Source organism: Carcharodon carcharias, chromosome 23 (genome assembly GCF_017639515.1).
Source record: "Carcharodon carcharias isolate sCarCar2 chromosome 23, sCarCar2.pri, whole genome shotgun sequence".
Classification (NCBI taxonomy): Eukaryota; Metazoa; Chordata; class Chondrichthyes; order Lamniformes; family Lamnidae; genus Carcharodon; species Carcharodon carcharias.
In genome coordinates, this window is record NC_054489.1 from 3,957,518 (window position 1) to 3,978,965 (window position 21,448).

Genomic DNA, 21,448 nt, shown 5'->3' on the forward strand with positions numbered 1-21,448 from the left:
ACCTGTCTTGACTCTGCAGCTGTGAACTAATTTAGTTTGAGCTAATGATGTGTTTGCAAGATCACTTTTTTTTGCTTTCAACAGACAAAAATGGAGCGATTTTGTGAAGATGGTTGCTAAAATTAGTGTAATCACCGGCAGCGCTGTTGATCTCGTTGCTGTTGGTTTGAACCAAGCTTCTCCCTCTCTGTTCCCTCAGGGTGACAAGGACTTCCCTCCAGCTGCTACCCAAGTCGCACATCACAAACCCCAGCCACGAGTTGAGAAATTGGCAACTCCACATCAGACCAACTCCTACATTCATCAGCCACGTAAATGAAAGGTGAAGGAGCATGAGCAGTGAGCTCACACACCAACAAGCGCACATCCTCAATGACCACTCTCCTCTTTTTCAAATCATTGGGAATGGCAAAATGGTTTTGTTGAAATTAGTTTTGGGTTTGATTAGGGTGTCTGATTTTGTCGGGCTTCTCTGTGTACCTGCTACAGGGTGAATGCTCAATGTCTGTTATTGCATGCCCATTGGGCTCGTGCTGTTGACTGGAGGGATGTTAAGTATTTATTCACTGATGTAGCAAGTTGCAGCGTTTGTCAGTGTTGAATGACCCTATCAGTCTATCGAGGGGAAATTGGTGTTTGTTGGTGGTACCAATGCAGCTGGTGAATTAGCCATTTTACACACTCTCTGCTTTGCTTTGAAGTCACAGGAAATTCAGACTGTGTGTGCGAGAACAGGAATTGATTCACTGTCATCCCCTTTTGTCTGACTGCCAAAATCATATTTCACCCTTGTTTCCTTGGGACCGTTCTCACAGTGCACTGTTTCTCTGGGGACATGTACAGCCAGTTCTCACTGTGCACTGTTTCTCTGGGGACATGTACAGCCAGTTCTCACTGTGCACTGTTTCTCTGGGGACATGTACAGCCAGTTCTCACTGTGCACTGTTTCTCTGGAGACACGTACAGCCAGTTCTCACTGTGCACTGTTTCTCTGGGGACATGAACAGCCAGTTCTCACTGTGCACTGTTTCTCTGGGGACATGTACAGCCAGTTCTCACTGTGCACTGTTTCTCTGGGGACATGTACAGCCAGTTCTCACTGTGCGCTGTTTCTCTGGGGACATGTACAGCCAGTTCTCACTGTGCACTGTTTCTCTGGGGACATGTACAGCCAGTTCTCACAGTGCACTGTTTCTCTGGGACATGCAGAGCTCTGCACTGACTCCAAAACCCAGTGGGAAACTTCTGACTGATTTAAGGGCCTGTTATCTTCAGCAAACATTTGGCAGAACTTTATTTTCTTAAAACTTTACTACCAATTAGTTAAAGGGACACTTCTAACCCCATTGGGGGAGCCTCATCATCACAAGGACACAACAGTTCAAAGCAGCCCACAACTTCCTTCTCAGGGCAACTAGGAATAGGCAATAAATGCCAATCTTGTCCATGACACCCACATCCCCAGAATGAAAGAAAAACTCTTAATGTAAAAACTAGAAAAACATTTTGTTCTCTAATATACAGTGTGTGTTAGAATGTACACCTGTGAATGTACGCCTGTGAATGTACGCCTGTGAATTATGTTGTGACAAAAGTGAGAGGTGAATCTTCCTTATTTTAACTTGCGGATGTCAGTTCATGATTCCTAGGCCTGCAGCTATACTGTTGCTGGATGAATGGGGTGAGTATTCGAAAGATGTAGGGGACCGGTGTTGTAAAAATGAGGGAGAGGTAGGTTGCAAAATGAGGGAGAGTGTGTAGGAAGGACAGAGGAAGTGAGTATTGCTGGATGGGGTGAGTGAGTGTCGCTGGACGGAGGGAGTGAGTGTCGCTGGACGGAGGGAGTGAGTGTCGCTGGACGGAGGGAGTGAGTGTCATCGGACGGAGGGAGTGAGTGTCGCCGGACGGAGGGAGTGAGTGTCGCTGGACGGAGGGAGTGAGTGTCGCTGGACGGAGGGAGTGAGTGTTGCTGGACGGAGGGAGTGAGTGTTGCCAGACGGAGGGAATGAGTGTTGCCGGACGGAGGGAGTGAGTGTTGCCGGGAGTGAGTGTTGCTGGACGGAGGGAGTGAGTGTCACTGGATGGAGGGAGTGAGTGTTGCTGGACGGAGGGAGTGAATGTTGCTGGATGGAGGGAGTGAGTGTTGTCGGACGGAGGGAGTGAGTGTTGCTGGACGGAGGGAATGAGTGTTGCCGGGAGTGAGTGTTGCCGGACGGAGGGAGTGAGTGTTGCCGGACGGAGGGAGTGAGTGTTGCCGGGAGTGACTGTCGCTGGACGGAGGGAGTGAGTGTTGCTGGACGGAGGGAGTGAGTGTTGCCGGACGGAGGGAATGAGTGTTGCCGGACGGAGGGAGTGAGTGTTGCCGGGAGTGAGTGTTGCTGGACGGAGGGAGTGAGTGTCACTGGATGGAGGGAGTGAGTGTTGCTGGACGGAGGGAGTGAGTGTCACTGGATGGAGGGAGTGAGTGTTGTCGGACGGAGGGAGTGAGTGTTGCCGGACGGAGGGAGTGAGTGTTGCCGGACGGAGGGAGTGAGTGTTGCCGGGAGTGAGTGTCGCTGGACGGAGGGAGTGAGTGTTGCCGGACGGAGGGAATGAGTGTTGCCGGACGGAGGGAGTGAGTGTTGCCGGGAGTGAGTGTTGCTGGACGGAGGGAGTGAGTGTCACTGGATGGAGGGAGTGAGTGTTGCTGGACGGAGGGAGTGAGTGTCACTGGATGGAGGGAGTGAGTGTTGTCGGACGGAGGGAGTGAGTGTTGCCGGACGGAGGGAGTGAGTGTTGCCGGGAGTGAGTGTTGCCGGACGGAGGGAGTGAGTGTTGCCGGACGGAGGGAGTGAGTGTTGCCGGGAGTGAGTGCTGCTGGACGGAGGGAGTGAGTGTTGCTGGATGGAGGGAGTGAGTGTCACTGGATGGAGGGAGTGAGTGTTGCTGGATGGAGGGAGTGAGTGTTGCTGAATGGAGGGAGTGAGTGTTGCTGGACGGAGGGAGTGAGTGTTGCCGGACGGAGGGAGTGAGTGTTGCCGGGAGTGAGTGTTGCTGGACGGAGGGAGTGAGTGTCACTGGATGGAGGGAGTGAGTGTTGCTGGACGGAGGGAGTGAGTGTCACTGGATGGAGGGAGTGAGTGTTGTCGGACGGAGGGAGTGAGTGTTGCCGGACGGAGGGAGTGAGTGTTGCCGGGAGTGAGTGTTGCCGGACGGAGGGAGTGAGTGTTGCCGGACGGAGGGAGTGAGTGTTGCCGGGAGTGAGTGCTGCTGGACGGAGGGAGTGAGTGTCACTGGATGGAGGGAGTGAGTGTTGCTGGATGGAGGGAGTGAGTGTTGCTGAATGGAGGGAGTGAGTGTTGCTGAATGGAGGGAGTGAGTGTAGCTGGACGGAGGGAGTGAGTGTCACTGGATGGAGGGAGTGAGTGTTGCTGGATGGAGGGAGTGAGTGCTGCTGAATGGAGGGAGTGAGTGTTGCTGGACGGAGGGAGTGAGTGTTGCTGGACGGAGGGATTGAGTGAGTGTTCCCAGACGGAGACAGTGAGTGTTGCAGGACAGAGGAAGGGAGTGTTGTGTGTGAAGTGTGGTACCTCAGAGTCAAACAGACCAGAGCTATACCCAATCCCAGCACCAATCGGGGTACTTTGTCTCGTGGCTAGAAAGGGAGAAAATCAACCAGAGTTGCTCTTTCTGATCACTGTCCAGGCAGTTTGATGGAAAACCTGAGTGTGAATGAATGTGAGGATGTGAGTGAGTGTGAGGGAGTGAGTGAATGTGAAAGTTGTGAGTGTATGTGAGAGGGTGTGTGTGTCAGTGTGTGTGAATGTAACAGTGTTTGAGTCTGTGTGTGAATGTATTTGTGTGCGAGAAGCAGTGTGACAGTGTATGTAAGTCAGAGTCAATTTGAATACAATATTGAAATGTATTTTGTAGGGTACACCGGTGAAGAGGTTCTATCACTGGATTAATAATCCAGAGAATCTGAGTTCAAAACACATGGTGGAAGTTGGGCAATTTGAATTCAGTTTTAAAAATCTGTTCTAGGTAAAAGGGACAATGAAATAATTGGGTTGTTGTAAAAAAAAGCCAACCAGTTCATTGATGTCCTTTATATAAGGGGTTCTGCTTTCCTACCCCAGTCTGACTTTGTGACTCCAGACCCACAGCCAAGTGGTTGACTTGTAACTGCAGTGCTCAAGCGAGATTCTGAGTTCTAGGGTTGGGTAATAAATATCTGGCTGTGTTAATGATATTTACACCCCAAGAATGAACAGAAAAAAAAATTAAACACAATGTCAGGATATAAACCAGAACACATTAACACAAACCTTTATTCTAAGGGAAACAATTCTTTTACAATAAAGATTTAGATAAAAAATATTTGTTATCCCGAAACGTTTCCTCAATACAGTCAAAATAACATGATACAGAAACTAAATTAAGATTAACAATAGATTTGCTTAACTATATTGAAAAATCCATAAGAAATGTGTTTAAACAGCACATCACACAGCAATAAAAAAAATACATTCACGGAAAAGGATCCAATTGTAAGCATCTTTATCACTGACAGTCAATAATAGTTTTAATTTCTACAAATTACAAAATTTAAAGAACTTGCATTTATATAATTGGGAAAAGTACAGTAAATCTTGAAAAGTCATTTTCATAGGGAGCTTAACAAAACAATATTTAACACTGAGCCACGTAAGGAGATATCTGGACAGATGACGAAAAGTTTTGTCAAAGAGGTAGGTTTTAAGGAGCATCTTAAAAGAGGAACATGAGGTAGAGGAAAATGGAGAGGTTCAGAGAGGGAGTTCCAGAGCTTAGGGCCCAGGCAGCTGAAGGCACGGCCAGCAACAGTGGAGTGATTAAAATCTGGGATGTTCCAGAAGTCAGAATTAGAGAAGGACAGAGATCCTGGAGGGATATGGCACTGGGGGAGGTTACAGAATTAGGGAGGGATGAGACCACAGAAAGATTTGAAAACAAAGAAATGAATTTTAAAGTGGAACATTCTGGAAATGCATAGATTCTAAAGCTGCATGCATTTCTGTTGTGTTCTGGCAATGGATTTCACTGGGAATGCCTTTGTCCTCCGGCCTGCCTGGAGATTTTCATCTTAGACCTTATTGTAAATCAGTGGAGGGTTGGAGCTGAGCATTGGAGGTGGGGGCCGGGGACAGGAGTCAGTGTTGGAGCTAGAGTTTTAGGATTTGGTACTGGGCAGTTGGGTGTGGGTGGTGGGGCGTTCTGAAGTACACACATCTATTCCTTCACAGAGGAGGTAAAGGAGTAAACTGACCAAGGACTTTATGTGAAATGCTGTCGCTATGAAACCAGAGGGACTGAGGGCTTGAGGGGGAGAGTCTAGACCCACGTGGAGATGCCTTGCTGCCAGGTAACATTGTGTTGTGACTCAAAACTTGTGGGAAATGCCTCTTTCAAACAGACTTTCTGACAGGAAAACCAGAGTTACTCTCACTCCTCAATATCCTGAGCTGTGAACTCTATGTGATAAGCTTCCCATAAAACACTAACACAGTTCCACACAAACTGATAACCAAAACACCGGTCAACTCCCTCAATCCTGTCATTGAGGTTGTGCAGTGAACCTGTTCATAACAGATATTGACACCTGGCAGTAATCTCTCAGTCTGCTCCCCAAACCTCTCAACATTGTTGTGGATTATCTCCTATGGCTCAACATGGCAGAGCCATCACAGTCCATGTCTCACTGGAGCTCTGGTGAATGATGGATCTGAATATGCAAATATCACAAGCTAAACTATTCAAACAATATGTTTTATAATTATCACAAAATACAACAACTGTCTGCAACAAGGGAGACACAAAACTTTATTTCACCAAGCAGTATCGGGAGATCTCTGATGGAAGATTTTCTCACTTTGACTTTGGTGAGGGGACTAGGTTTATGCCCCAGTGTGTGGATAGCAGAATAACCTGTCAGGGTAGTGAGAGTCACAGGGATTAGGGAGGTTGTGTAACATCAGCAAGTTGCCAAGTCTGTTGGTTACCTGTACATTATTCCACCAGATTGTGAAACGTGATGAGCAGGGCAGAGTGGGAGGAAGATTAAATTTGAAGTTAATGAATCAGGAAATTGAAGAATTGTCCCATCTGTTCAGGAACATTTTGAAACAGAATGAGTGGCTGGTCAGTGTTTGCAGCAGCGATTCCGGACACGACATTGATGAGATTAATATCTCAGTTACAGAGAAAGCTAAACCAGGGCAGCTTCCAGGATTAACTTTGCTGATGAAAAACATTTCATGAAAATCTCTCCTTTTTGGAAGATCCTTGTCTCGTTCTGCGTTACTGTCCAAGCAACAAGACTTTCAGAAAATAATTTCAGTTTGTGATGAGGGTTCAGTGTGCTTTCATGGTGAGAAAGTAGTTGTGCTGTCTGTATCAGTGGCGATGGAACCCCTCTTGCTGGTCAAAGTGGCCTTGACGTTGACGTAGCTTATCAGCCTCTCACTGCTCATACAACCCAACTCCTTCATCAGTTTGAGCAGGTCATGGCGGAATTTCACTCCGATGAAAGCGTAGAGGAAAGGGTTAAGGCAACATCTCACATAGGCCAGGCTCTTGGTGATATCAATGGCAATATTCATTTGTTTGCTGAAGTCGCAGTCTGCCACAGTGGCATTAACATCATTAATCGTGTCCATCAGCATGACACTGTTGTAGGGTAATTGGAACATGAGGAAAACAAGGACCACAGCAATGATCACCTTGATTGCTTTGTTCTTTTCAAAATTCCTGGCCAACAGTAAGGTCTTAATAATGACACAATAGCAGAAGAGCATGACTACAAGAGGGATAAAGAATCCCACTGCTAACTGGGTGCCAGCGGTGAAGACGATTGTGCTGTTGTCCAGGTTCATTTTGCATAGCATACCATTGTCACTTTGCTTTTGGTCACTGTAGAGCAGTTCAGGCAAGGATAGAAGCAGGGAAAAAAGCCAGACACACACCGACACAATCTTACTGTAGTATACAGCCTTGGAACGGTGCCGGTGAGCTGAAGCTGCCCGTACAATGGAGAAGTATCTGTCAATGCTGATACACATGAGAAGCAGCATGCCACTGAAGAAGCTGACACGATACAGCACATAGACAGTCTTACACATCACCTGACCAAAGATCCAGTGTTTAACCACACTGACCGCCCAGAAGGGCAATGTGAAAAGGAACAGGAGGTCAGCCAAGGCCAAATTCAGGAGATAAACATCAGTCATTGTCCTCAACCGTTTGAAGTAAATGTACGTGATGACAACCAGCCCGTTGCCCAGGAATCCGAGCACAGTGATTACTGCATAAATGGCAGGGAGGAAAGATTGGCGGAAAGACCGGACATCAGCTTTCTGACACTGCAGAACAAACTGACCATAATCCACATCGTCCGGATCAGATGTGTAATCATAATCGTCAGTATTGCCCAGGGTGACTGTGGACGCCAACATTGGCTCCTTGGTGCAGACACTGAGCTGGAAGAGAGGACAAAATCTGTTCAAAATAGCATGACCATCACGGATAATCAACCTTCTGCAGGAGCACACAACACACACACTCTCAGAGAAAGTGACAGGCAGAGGGAATTTTCTCTCTCCAACCCTTCGCTCATTCCTCCCTCCCCCACTGCTCCCCAGTGTCTGAGCTGCAGTCTGCGTTGGGATGTGTGAAGGTCCCTCTTGTTCCACAATCTCACCACATCCTGCCTCACAGAAAAATTTAAAACATGTACCACAATCAGTAACTGATTCCAAAAACCCAAAACTTTACCAGTGAACTGTCCCCACCAAACACTCCCAGGACAGGTACAGCACGGGGTTAGATACAGAGTAAAGCTCCCTCTACACTGTCCCCATCAAACACTCCCAGGACAGGTACAGCACGGGGTTAGATACAGGGTAAAGCTCCCTCTAAACTGCCCCCATCAAACACTCCCAGCAAATTCCTCCAACAACAAGAAATAAAGATTCACCATTGTCCCATCCCGAGCTTCTCAGGACTTCATACTGTTACAAAATTCGCATGGATCCGTCCAGTGTGTGTGGAACTGTACCCCAGTGAGAGTCAGTGTGTGTGCAACCATACCCAGTGAGAGTCAGTGTGTGTGGAACTGTACCCCAGTGAGAGTCAGTGTGTGTGGGACCCGTATCCCAGTGAGAGTCAGTGTTTCTGGAACTGTAGCCCATTGAGAGTCAGTGTTTCTGGAACTGTACCCCAGTGAGAGTCAGTGTGTGTGGAACTGTACCCCAGTGAGAGTCAGTGTGTGTGGAACTGTACCCCAGTGAGAGTCAGTGTTTCTGGAACTGTACCCCAGTGAGAGTCAGTGTGTGTGGAACTGTACCCCAGTGAGAGTCAGTGTGTGTGGAACTGTACCCCAGTGAGAGTCAGTGTGTCTGGAACTGTACCCCAGTGAGAGTCAGTGTGTGTGGAACTGTACCCCAGTGAGAGTCAGTGTTTCTGGAACTGTACCCCAGTGAGAGTCAGTGTATGTGGAACTGTACCCCAGAGAGAGACATTGTGTGTGGAAGTGTAACTGAGTGAGAGTGAGTGTGTGTCGGGAACTGTACCCTGGTGAGAGTCAGTGTGTGTGGAACTGTACCCCGGTGAGAGTCAGTGTGTGTGGAACTGTACCCCAGTGAGAGTCAGTGTGTGCGGAACTGTACCCCAGTGAGAGTCAGTGTGTGCGGAACTGTATCCCAGTGAGAGTCAGTGTGTGTGGAACTGTACCCAAGTGAGTGTCAGTGTGTGTGGAACTGTACCTCAGTGAGAGTGAATGTAGTGGGAGGGGTGGGGCAAGAGTGTTTGCAAGGTAATATTTGGAACTGATTTGCCTTTGAATTATTTGGATGACATCCTTCCCCTCACCATGCAACCTCTCTCTCCAACCCTTCGTTCATTCCTCCCTCCCCCACTGCTCCCCAGTGTCTGTGCTGCAGTCTGCGTTGGGATGTGTGAACATCTCTCTTGTTCCACAATCTCACCACATCCTGCCTCACAGTACAATTTAAAACACGTACCACAATCAGTAACTTTACCAGTGCACTGTCCCCATCAAACACTCCCAGGACAGCTACATCAGAAGGGTTACATACAGGATAAAGCTCCCTCTACACTGACCCCATCAAACGCTCCCAGGACAGGTACAGCACGGGGTTAGATACAGAGTAAAGCTCCCTCTACACTGTCCCCATCAAACACTCCCAGGACAGGTACAGCACGGGGTTAGATACAGAGTAAATCTCCCTCTACACTGTCCCCATCAAACACTCCCAGGACAGGTACAGCATGGGGTTAGATGCAGAGTAAAGCTCCCTCTACACTGTCCCCACAAAACACTCCCAGATCAGTCAGTCTCTCACCTCTATCATTATTTATACATTGAAAGAAATTTGTCACTTACCTGAGACATTATGACCAGACTGAGGAATGTTTGAAGAACTGAACCTGCACAGAGAGAGAGATAGAGAGAGAGAGAGGGAGAGAGAGATTGGTTAACAAACAGTCCGGTCTTGTTGACTTAACTGATCAAATTGTTCCTGACCCTGATGTCTCGGAATTCACTGGAGGCAGTGCAGCCCCTCTTCTCTTTAATATTTGGAATGACAAGAAAATATCAAGGACTTTAAAATTTGTTTGAAATACATATAAATACACATTGTTCTTCTTTCCACAGCTGCTTCCTTGTACTGTGCTGCATTCTTTTAGTGGTTAGTCAGTGTTTGAACCCAAGCTGCAAATAGGATCCCCAATCATGTTGGGACATATCCCTGAAGGCTTTATCTCATCAATTTCCATCTCAATCAGCTCCGTCCAGTTATCCAGACTTAAAAAAGGACCAAATTATTTCACATGGAGTTCGCTTTTGACCTAACAGAAGTATCCTTCCTACTGGGCAAGAGCTGACTGCGTTAACTAGGCTGGTATTCCCTTGAAAATAGAAGATTAAGGGTTGGTGTAACCGGTATGTTTAGGATGATTAAAGGATTTGATAGGGTTCATGGAGATTTCTGGAGGAGGGAAACCAGAACAAGGGGGCAGAACCTTAAAACTTGAGCCAGGCCTTTCAGGGGTGACATCAGCAAGAACTTCCTCGTACAAAGGGGAGCAGAAGTCTGGAATTCTGTCTCCTCCAAAAAGCTGCTGAGGCCGGCATCTACAAAATTTTAGAACCGAGATTGATAGATTTTTGTTGGGCAAAGATATAAAGGATTACAGGAACCAAGGCAGGTTGATGGAGTGAAGGTACAGATCAGGCAGGGTAATCTGTCCACAAAGCTGCCCTGGGACAGTTTCACTGGTGTCTGACCCACACTGATCCTTGGTGCAAGAAGTTAAAATGTTCCTCTGACTGGTCCACAAGTGAATGCAAAACTTGAGACGTGCAGGTGTCTGTGCAGAGATCAGCGTTAGACTCACGATGCTTCCTGCCGCATCCTCTTTGGCTGCTTATCTGACTGGCAACAGATCAACGCATACATCAGTGGGTGTGTGTGTGCAGGGCTGCAGAACAAAGTCCTAAAGTATGTCAAGTGATCATACTGGAACTGACCTGACAACGTCTTCAATAAACAAGAGTCTGGTTACTGAGAGGTGGCAATGTCTGTCAATGGAGTCAGGCTAAACCCTAGCTTCTCTCCATAAATTTTGATCTGATAGTTTTGTATTTTACCAAATTTGTTGAGCAAGCGCACTATTTTCTTGCAATGCTTCTGGGACAAGAGCAGCAGCAGCATTGTTTCCTCACCACAAATAACTGTTTTGACAAATGCTTTTTAAAGAAAGACATGCCTTTATACGGTGACTTTCACAACTACAGCTTGTGCTAAAGTGCCCCACAACCAATCACATACTTTTTGAAGCACAGTCACATGGCAGGAAGTTTGCACACAGCAAGATCCCACAAATCGCAGTGTGATCATGATCCAGACCATCCACTTTTTCTTAGGTGTTGGCTTTATACAAGAGAACATGGAGTAGATACGAAAAACTGTTTCCAGTGGCAGGAAGGTCAATAACCTAAGGACACAGGTTTAAGGTGATTGGAAAAAGAGCCAGCAGTGACATGAGGGAGCACTGGGCTGAATTTGACCTCAGATCAGGAAACCCCACAACCAGGAGCGGGAATGGGTCCTGATCCCAGCCGGGCCATGGTGGCATCAGCATCCGAATGGCGATCTGTCCCAATCAGCTCAGCGGCCTTGACAATGTCACCCATAGAGGTGGCCACTGCCAAGGCTGCAGTGAGGGCGGGGAAGACCTTTGTCTTTCATATGCCATGTCCAGGCAGATAAGAGCTGGTGAATCCTACAGTGGCAGTGCCAGAGCCTCAGAGGGTGGCCATTGCTGCCGGGGGTGGGGGTTTGGGTGGTGGGGGGAGGAGGAGCCTTGGTGGGCCATGGAACAGCTTGAAAGGAGACTCCTGGAACCCCAATGAGCGGCCGCCACAGTTTGTCTGACGGTCTCTCCACATGGCAGGAGCCCGTGCCAATGCCAGTGAGGTCCTGGCATCATCAGGAGCCTCTGCCAATGCCAGTAAGGTCCTGGCATCATCAGGAGCCTGTGCCAATGCCAGTAAGGTCCTGGCATCATCAGGAGCCTGTGCCAATGCCAGTAAGGTCCTGGCATCATTGGGAGCCTGTGCCAATGCCAGTAAGGTCCTGGCATCATCGGGAGCCTGTGCCAATGCCAGTAAGGTCCTGGCGTCATCGGGAGCCTGTGCCAATACCATTAAGGTCCTGGCATCATCGGGAGCCTGTGCCAATGCCAGTGAGGTCCTGGCATCATCGGGAGCCTGTGCCAATGCCAGTAAGGTCCTGGCATCATTGGGAGCCTGTGCCAATGCCAGTGAGGTCCTGGCATCATTGGGAGCCTGTGCCAATGCCAGTAAGGTCCTGGCATCATTGGGAGCCTGTGCCAATGCCAGTAAGGTCTTGGCATCATTGTAAAATGGCCGTTACTGGCCAGTTTGTTAGAAAAATTGGCCATCTGCCTCAGGACAGCAGGCGGCCTTATTGCTGTCATCCCCACTTCTGGGAGCATCCTGTGGAGGTAGAAAGATATCATTTTTCCAACCTTCCCACCCCTTAGCAGGTCTCCATAGAGCTCCTACAATTCTGTCCATTGCTTCAGGTGGTGAGCTGCTTTGACCTGAAATGCATTATCTGAAAGAAGATTCAACAGGAACTTTCAGAAGAGAAATGGGGAAATATTTGAAAGGAAAAATTTGTGGGGTTGTCAGGAAAGAGCAGGAGAGTGGGATTAATCAGATACTCTTTCAAGAAATCAGCACAAACACAATGGCCCAAATGGCCTACCTCAGTGCTGTATGTTTAATCATTCTATGAACTGAGACCAAGCCAAATTGCATTTTCTGTCAGTCATACTGAGAAAGTCTTAAACAAGTCATGGTCTTGTTATTAAGGTTCATTTAACTGTTTTACCAGAAGCAAAATCCTCTTGACTAGGCCAAGTTATTCTGATATTCTCTGGGAGGAGCAACACCAGAGGACAGAGATGCTGTAGCAGAATAACTGCTTTGTGTTATTGTCAACTGGGGTCAAACAGCAACATATCCAACTTCCCAGTTTGGCATTTTCCATGAAATGTCACGGCAAAGATTAGATTTGGAGGTTTCTGTAAGGGGAATGTTCCTCACCTAATTCTTCTGAACATTTTAATCTGGGATCTGCAATGTTTCTCAGTTTGTCATTCTGAATCCTTAACCACGGAATGTCCTTGGACTTTATTTGGGATTTGTGGTAAATTCAGGCAAATTCCTGATTTATCCAAGGTTTCCAGACAGAAGCTGAGGCTCTGCTGAAAGGATGTCGATGTGGAGATTGTTGTATCTGAGGGAAGACTGTCAATGGACTGGTGTCTGAGTTGGATTGGATATCTCTTTTACTTCCCCTGTTTACTGAGAGAGCTTTCAGGTTAAAAGAAAAATGTGGCAGGAAAGGGGGCAGAAAATGATAGCGAGAGAGAGAGAGAAAGACCAAGAGAAAGGGAATGAAAGAAATAGCAATGAAACAATGAGAGAGAGGAGTGAGAAAGACATAAAGGATGAGAATAAGAGAATGAAAGAGTTAAACAGGAGAGAAGAGAAAAAGAGAACAAGCGAGAATAAGAGAAGTGGAAAATGAGAAATAGAAACAGAATGAGAATGAGTCAGAGAGTGAACCAGAGAGAGAATGAAAATCAACATTGAGGCTGAAACAGAAAATAAGTGATAGAGAGAGAAAAGTAGAGAATCAGAGAGTGAGAGAGGCAGAGGATGAGGGAGAGAGTCAAACTGACATGAAGTCACAAGACAGCACGATAAAAAGGGAATGAGAGAATCAATCGCAGACAGAAATAAAGATTAAGAGATTGAGAATAATATAAGAGTTGAGAGAAAGTCCGAAATGAAGGAGATAAAATGAGAGACAAAGAGAATGAAATAGATATGAGAGAAAAAAAAGTGAAAAAGAAAATGAGACACAGAGAATAGGGATAGAGGGAAAAGGGATGAGAGATGCACTAGAAGCCAGAATTGAAGGAGCAGAGAGGGTTATAGGGCTGTAGGAAGTTACAGAGATAGGGCAGAGATGAGGCCATGGAGGGATTTGGAAATAAGGATGGAGAACTTTAAAATCTAGGGGTTGTCTGACAGGAGCTAAATGTAGGTTAATGACCATAGGGATTGATGGATGAGTGGGACTTGGTGTGTGTTAGGAAAGGAGCAGTAGAGTTTTAGATAAGCCAGGTAGACAGCGAATGGGAGATGGAGCCTGGTTTACAGCGAGGTTTACAGCGAATGAGAGATGGAGCCTGGCCAGCACTGAGAACCAAGTCTTGAAGTAACAAAGGCATGGATGAGGGTTTCAGCAGTAGATGAGCTGAGGCCGGGGGAGGGGGCAAGCAATGTTACAGGAGTAGAGTAGGGGGTCTTGGTAATGAAGTGGATATGGGTTTGGAAACTCAGCTCAGAAGCAAAGAGGATACAAAGGTTACACATGATCTGGTTCTGTCTCAGGCAGTGACCAGGGAGAGGGATGGAGTCAGTGGTGAGGGAATAAATTTTGTTTCTACAAATAAAGACTTGGCTTCAGTTACTCCAATATTTAACTGGAGCAAAATATAGCACATCAAGGAGTGGATGTTGGACAAGTCCTACTGGATCCACCCTTCCCGCTGTGCAAGGCTCCGAACGTTCCTTCCAGGTGAAACAGAGATGTACTTGCGCTTCTTTCAATTTAATGTTCATTCTTCACAATACAGGCTCTTCCACATTAGGGAGGCCAAACGCAGATTGGATCATCACTTTGTGGGACACCTCCATTCAGTCTGTAAACATCACCCCAAGCTTCTGGTTGTCCATCATTTTAATTCGCTGCCACACTCCCACTCTGGCCATACTGACCTCTGATTCCTGCACCGTTCGATTGAAGCTCAACATAAACTCGAGGAACAATGCCTCACTTTTCCATTAGGCACCTTATAACCTTCCGACTCAACAATTTCACAACACAACCACCGCCCTGCTTTTTTTTCAGCTTTTGAAAATGATTCTGATTTTCCTATTTAGCCCTCATCTTGACCCATCTTTGTGTCTGTATTTGACCCGCTACCATCTCCTTTTGCCTTCCACCATCGTCCCTTTTGTCCCCTTCTGCATTCCAGCGATCACTAACCTTTCCCTTTTGTTCTTCCCTCCCACTACCTGCCTTTCCATTTGCTGAAAACCTGTTACATCCCTAACTTGTTCTGGATGAAGTGTCATCGACCTGAAACGTTAACTCTGTTTCTCTCTCCACAGATACCACATGACCTGCTGAGTATTTCCAACATTTTCTGTTTTAATTTCAGATAAGCAGTCTGACAACTCAGGGGACAAAGAAGGTGATGAAGGGGCAGAGCTGGGTGTCATCAAAGTTCTGTGGAACCTAACCCCATAACTTTGGAAGCTGTGGCTGAATGTAGACACGGAGGAGAAGACAGTCCAAGATGAATTGTTGGGGACTCAGAGGTAATGGTACGAGAATGGAAAGTGAAGCCCTTGCAGATGTCGCGATGGCTACAAATGGACAATGGACCTGGGGAGCCCAGTTCTATTGAACTTCAAAATGAAAGAGAGACATTAGGAGCTGACACAGGGGAGAAGAGGGTGGTTACCTAGGAACCTATAAAAATTAACAGCAAGCGATATCACTCTGAAATTGTTCAGATTTGAGGTTGAGCTGCAGTTGGGACAATGGATGCGGATGGAACTCTGAGGCTGAGGTTGCAGAACTGAGACTGATCTAGGGCTTGGGGGCTGGGGATTGTTCAGGGGATTGGAGCTGGGTATGGGGGTAGGGATTGGGGTGGAGATTGAGGCTGGGGGATTGGGGCTGGGGATTGGGGTGGAGATTGGGTTGGGGGATTGTTCGGGGGATTGGAGTGGGACAATGTTTAAGTGATTGGGGCTGGGGGATGGTGCTATTTCTAGGAATAGAGGTTGGGGCTGGGGGCCTGAAGGCTGGGATTGTTCTGCAGAATGATGCTGGGTGTGTGGGTTGAGGCTGGGTTTTTGAAACTGTTGTTGGACTAGAAGTAAATGAGTCTTTTTATTATTCACAGTTGTCATTGTGTTTCTGGGACTCTCCCGGTTGAAGATTTATAAGAATTTAATCAGATAAATGACATGAACTTTGACTAATAGGCCAGGCTCTCACTTTTCACCAGCCACATGTCATTTACCAGTGAAGATCAGGTAAGATGTGAGTATAACCACAGGCGTTAGTGATAGATTCTGTTCGCCTACTGCAAACTGTCTAACCACAAACTCAAACATCATCGTTACAAGCTTTGTCTGTACATAGGATGAAGTATGAGGGGAATGGGGTCTGGAAACTGCACCAGTGAAAAACACAGAAACTGTGAGACTGTAGCTCCTGTTCAAAGGCACTCAGCATTAAAATATAGTGAACAATAGCTCTTGGGCTGGGAGTTCTATTTTTTTGTTTATTCATGGGATGTGGCCTTCACTGGCTGGGCCAGCAATTTTATTGCCCATCCCTACTTGCCCTTGAGAAGGTGGTGGTGAGCTGCCTTCTTGAACCGCTGTGGTCCATGTGGTGTAGGTACACCCACAGTGCTGTTAGGGAGGGAGTTCCAGGATTTTGACCCAGCGACAGTGAAGGAACGGTGATATATTTCCAGGATGCTGAGTGACTTGGAGGGGAACTTCCAGGTGGTGGTGTTCCCATCTATTTGCTGCCCTTGTCCTTCTAGAAGGTAGTCGATATGGGTTTGGAAGGTGGGAAGGAGCCTTGGTGAATAGGTGTCATACAGGAATCCACCAAGTGCTCAAAAAAAGGTCTGTTGAAGAAACTCATCCAGGTTTGATCACTGAGCTGTGAAATGTTGTGGATCTGTGAACTCCTGTTTTAACTGAATACTGCTTTCGATGAAATTCTCAATGCTGAGGAAGCATAAATAATCAAAGTCTTACTACGATGTACGTGGGCATTTGTGTGATTTTGCTACCTGTCAAACATTGCTGGAAATGGCAATGCGACTGCATGTTTAATGAGAAGTTGATTCATTCACACTAGCTTTAATCTACCCCTGGGGGTGACATAGTTTAACATTCCTGATAACTGTGCACATCCAACTACATGGAGTGATTGATGGAAGACTCACTGGAATATCTAGTGACCTATAGGAATGGTCTATAGGAAACTCACTGAAATATCTAGTGATCTATAGGAGTGATTGATAGGAGTGATATATAGGAAACTCGCTGGAATATCTAGTGATCTATAGAAGACTCACTGGAATATCTAGTGATCTGAGTGATCTACAGGAGATTCACTGGAATATCTAGTGATCTATAGGAGACTCACTGGAATATCTAGTGATCTATAGGAAACTCACTGGAATATCTAGTGATCTATCTGAGTGATCTACAGGAGATTCACTGGAATATCTAGTGATCTATGGGAGTGACCTTTAGGAGACTCATGGGAAAATCTAGTGATCTATAGCAGACTCACTGGAATATCTAGTGATCTATGAGAGTGATCTATAGAAGAGTCACAGGAATATCTAGTGATCTATAGGAGTGATCTATAGAAGAGTCACTGGGATATCTAGTGATCTACAGAAGTGGTCTATAGGAGACTTACTGGAATATCTAGTTATCTATAGGAGACTCACTGGAAAATGTAGTGATTTATAGAAGTGATCTATAGGACACTCACTGGAGCATCTAGTGATCTATAGGAGTGGTCTATAGGAGACTCATTGGAATATCTAGTAATCTATAGGAGACTCACTGGAATATCTAGTGATCTATAGGAGACTCACTGGAATATCTAGTGATCTATAGGAGACTCACTGGAATATCTAGTGAGCTATCGGAGACTCACTGGAATATCTAGTGAGCTATAGGAGACTCACTGGTATATCTAATGATCTATAGGAGACTCACTGGAATATCTAGTGAGCTATTGGAGACTCACTGGAATATCTAGTGAGCTATCGGAGACTCACTGGAATATCTAGTGAGCTATCGGAGACTCACTGGAATATCTAGTGATCAGTCTCTGTCCACCCAGTCCTCTAAGATGTTTCAAGTGACGCACTCAACTATTCCTGTCACACTTTGAAGATAAAATGCAAAGAGATAGAAGAGTTCTCCAGGAATATATAAAGCTGGAGCCAGAATATCCTTGAATTGACCTCTGCATGAACTTAAGTTTTCATTGAACAGCAAGTAAAGTTTGATGCCTTAACATAAAGGAAGAAGGTCAATCCCAGGACATCACTGCAGGAGTTCCTCAGGGTAGTGTCCACAACCCAACCATCTGCAGCTGCTTCATCAATGACCTTCCTTTCCTCATAAGGTCAGAAGTGGGGATGTTCGTTGATGATTGCATGATATTCAGCACCATTCGCGACTCCTCAGATACTGAAGCAGTCCATGTCCAAATGCAGCAAGACCTGGACAATATTCAGTCTTGGGATGACAAGTGGCAAGTAACATTCATGCCACTCAAGTGCCAGACAATGGCCATCTCCAACAAGAGAGGATCTAATCATCACCCTTTGATGTTCAATGGCATTGCCATCACTGAATCCCCCAATATCAACATCCTGGGGGTTACCATTGACCAGAAGCTGACCTGGAATCACCATATAAATCCTGTGGCTACATAAGCAGGTCAGAGATTGAGGACTGGATTTTCGTATCAAAGTGGGTAGCTTGAGTTGGGAAGCTTCCCCACTAGGCAGAGCTCCCTTGGTTTAAAGGGTCCTGTTGGACCTAATTTTCACCCTGGTTGGGGAGGGGGTTGGGGTGGGATACAGTTGGGCCTGCTGACTCAAAAGAAGATTGTAGGCAGCCACAGGGACTTGTGGGTGCCCAGGCGGGCTGGTTAATAGACCGCCTTAGTTCTCTGGGACTTTATTCCAATTGTTTTAGAAGCTGTTAGCCCCTCTAGCTCTTGCCACCCCCAACACTCACACTCCTATATCACCCACCCCACCACCCCCATCGCCACCTCCAGGGCCACTTACCTAGGATACACTATGGGTAGACCGCAGGAGCCAGTTGGAGATTTAAAAATACATATTTCTAACAATCTAATACAGTTCTCACTCATATAGACTTAAAGATGAAAAAAATCCCATTCATGAAATAGATTTAAAACTTTTAAATGTCCTCACATGGTTAAGCTGTTATAAAAACAATCAATCTTCTATTCAGTACCCACATCAAAGATAGATAACCCCTTAATGACCCCCTTTAAACTGTTAATCAAACTGTGAACTCAGAACCCCTTGCTGAGATAATTATAACTCTTGGAACTCAGCCAATCATTTATAATGGCATAATGACAGCCCTTGGCAAATGTCAATAAAGATTTCTATTGAAGCTGTGGAACAGGTGGTCATGTTTTTTTCTAACCTACACCAGATGGCCTGTCATCATAACAGTCCAGCCGATTGTATTTTTTTCAAATCTCACTGATAGCTTAAGCCTGTTTATTCAAAATTTAAAGAACAGGGGATTTTTTTTTTAAATTTCATATTAGGGACACTTAAACACACCAAATCTGCCCTTCACAAGCATTTGCATCCACTCTATCAATTTGTGACTCCCACATTGCAGGTTAGGGTCCTTGAAACTGTGAAAATGGAGTCTGTTGGAACTCAGTTTAGTCCAAAAATGCCTCTGTTGAATTTGGGTTCTCACCTGTGTGAATCATATCCTGCCCTCTTCCACCTGCCGGCAAAAATAGGATCTGTCAGAAATGGAGGTGGGGCTTCTGGATCCAGATTTTACGGAAGGTAGTCTTCCCGAATCCACAGAAACCTGGCCCTGAGGCTTCTGCATGAGTAACTCACCTCCTGACTCCCCAAAGCCTGTTCACCATCTACAAGGCACAAGTCAGGAGTGTGATGGAATACTCCCCACTTGCCCAGATGAGTGCAGCTCCCACAACACTCAAGAAGCTTGACACTGTCCAGGATATAATAGCTCGTTTGATTGGAATCATATCCACAAACATTCACTCCCTCCACCACCGATGAACAGTAGCAGCAGTGTGTACCATCTACCAGATGCACTGCAGGAATTCACCAAGGCTCCTTCAATAGCACCTTCCAAACCCGTGACCACTACCATCTAGAAGGACAAGGGCAGTAGATAGATGGGAACTCCGTCACCTGGAAGTTCCCTTCCAAGTCACACACCATCCTGACTTGGAAATATATCATCGTTCCTTCACTGTCACTGGGTCAAAATCTTGAAACTCCCTTCCTAACAGCACTGTGGGTGTACCTACACCATGTGGACTGCAGCGGTTCAAGAAGGCAGCTCACCACCACCACCTTCTCAAGGGCAATTAGGGATGGGCAATAAATGCTGGCCTAGCCAGCAACACCCACATCCGTCTTAAAAAGGAGGGAAGTTTGCCATTATTTACTGATCTCCAGTGATGTTAAACACCAAACATCAAAAACAGATTTAATATTCAACTGAGTAGGGAATTCAGACCATGGTAGGAATTTTTTTAAATATTTTCTTTCATGGGACGTGGGTGTTTCTGGAAAAGCCAGCATTTGTTGCCCATCCCTAACTGCCCTTGAACTAAGTGGCTTGCTAGTCCATTTCAGAGGGCAGTTAAGAGTTAACCACATTGCTGTGGGTCTGGAGTCACATGCAGGCCAGACTGGGTAAGGATGGCAGGTTTCCTTCCCTAAAGGACATTAGTGAGCCAGATGGGTTTTTACAACAATTGATGATAGTTTCATGGTCACTATTACTGAGACTAGCTTTATATTCCAGATTTTATTAAGTGAATTTAAATTCTGCCAGCTGTCATTATGGGATTTGAACACATTCTCATTCAATTCCCATTTTGAAGTGATACATTTTGCCTCTACTTTATTTAATATTTGATTTTAATATATCTACAAAATATATACGATGTTAAAAATCATATCTCTGTACAGATTTGCTGTCAATATTTTCTTGTTATAAATTCCTATGTCTACATTTACAATGGTGATTTTCAATGTAAACATGTAACGCTGTAATTACACCTTCCCCAAAAAATGCTGATAATCTAATAATTACAAAATCACATCTAAACCACCCCTAATAGTTTGCTTGTACTGCTGTTGTCTACGTTCTGTGCCTGAGGATATTTAAACATTTTCCAATTAGGCTTTCCTACACCAAAATGCTAGATACCTGTTAACATTCAGAGGAACAAGATAATGTGTACTTACCTCTGGATCCAGTCATGATTGTTTCAGCAAAAGCTACAGAATGTCAGTGAATTTTCTTTAGGCACCTGTTTCACACAGAGGAAGTAGTACTGTTCCTTAAATGTGAACTTGTCAAATCCTCCGACCTCTTGGAATCTTAAGAACGTTGATTTTCTCTCTCTGGCTGGTCCCTCTCACTTATTAAAATCTCTGACTTTTTGCGGTCCTTTCACGCTTTGAAACTCTGCTTCTGCTGTTCTCTCAGAGACTGGGGCTCTCTGGTTGCTGGTGAGCTATTTCACCACATGACTGAACATCTGAATATCGTCATTCTCTGACAAGCTGTAGGTTAATAAAATGAGACAGAGCTGGTAAGGGAGGTGGGCTATTCAGGGACTTCCCTGTCAGCTGATGAAAAAAACAATGTAATTTCTGAAGCCAATACATGGCTGAGGAGCATGATTAGAAAAATAACTGAGGTCAATTGGACATTAGGGACAGTCCAAGCTTCCCAAGTCTGGGTGACACAGGATTTCTGGTAATCTCACAGCACTGAGAACCTCTTAGAGATTTACCACAAACACAAAGAGGGAGTTTTACATTGATTTATCTTTGTTTTGGAAGGTATAAAATGACTCTACAATTTCCAAATCAAACAGGAGTCACTCGCCCGGCTGTAGACTGC

General features: G+C 45.8%; 2 protein-coding genes across 2 annotated transcripts in view; one reads left to right on the forward strand and one right to left on the reverse strand.

Annotated features, from left to right (window-relative positions):
* LOC121269268 (death-associated protein 1-like) overlaps positions 1–961 on the forward strand; it is a 30,325-nt gene extending 29,364 nt beyond the window's left edge. Inside the window, exon 4 of the mRNA XM_041173844.1 lies at positions 200–961. Within this exon, the coding sequence (XP_041029778.1) occupies positions 200–319 (120 nt within the window). The 3' untranslated portion in view covers positions 320–961. The remainder of the gene's footprint in view (positions 1–199) is intronic.
* A 3,321-nt stretch (positions 962–4,282) lies between these two features.
* On the reverse strand, positions 4,283–21,090 carry ccr7 (chemokine (C-C motif) receptor 7). Its single transcript, XM_041173743.1, has 3 exons — positions 20,785–21,090; positions 9,422–9,465; positions 4,283–7,496 (listed from the first exon to the last, which is right to left on the reverse strand). The coding sequence occupies exons 1-3, from the start codon at positions 20,798–20,800 to the stop codon at positions 6,384–6,386; spliced, it is 1,173 nt and encodes a 390-aa protein (XP_041029677.1). The 5' UTR covers positions 20,801–21,090; the 3' UTR covers positions 4,283–6,383.
* Positions 21,091–21,448: the final 358 nt, after the last annotated feature.

What these genes read in the sequence shown, in the direction of transcription:
- ccr7 (XM_041173743.1), bottom strand. An exon ending in GTCTGGTCATAATGTCTCAG is followed by an intron (nt 7,497 to 9,421) that starts GTAAGTGACAAA and finishes CCTCTCTTCCAG; the next exon opens with CTCAGTGTCTGCACCAAGGA.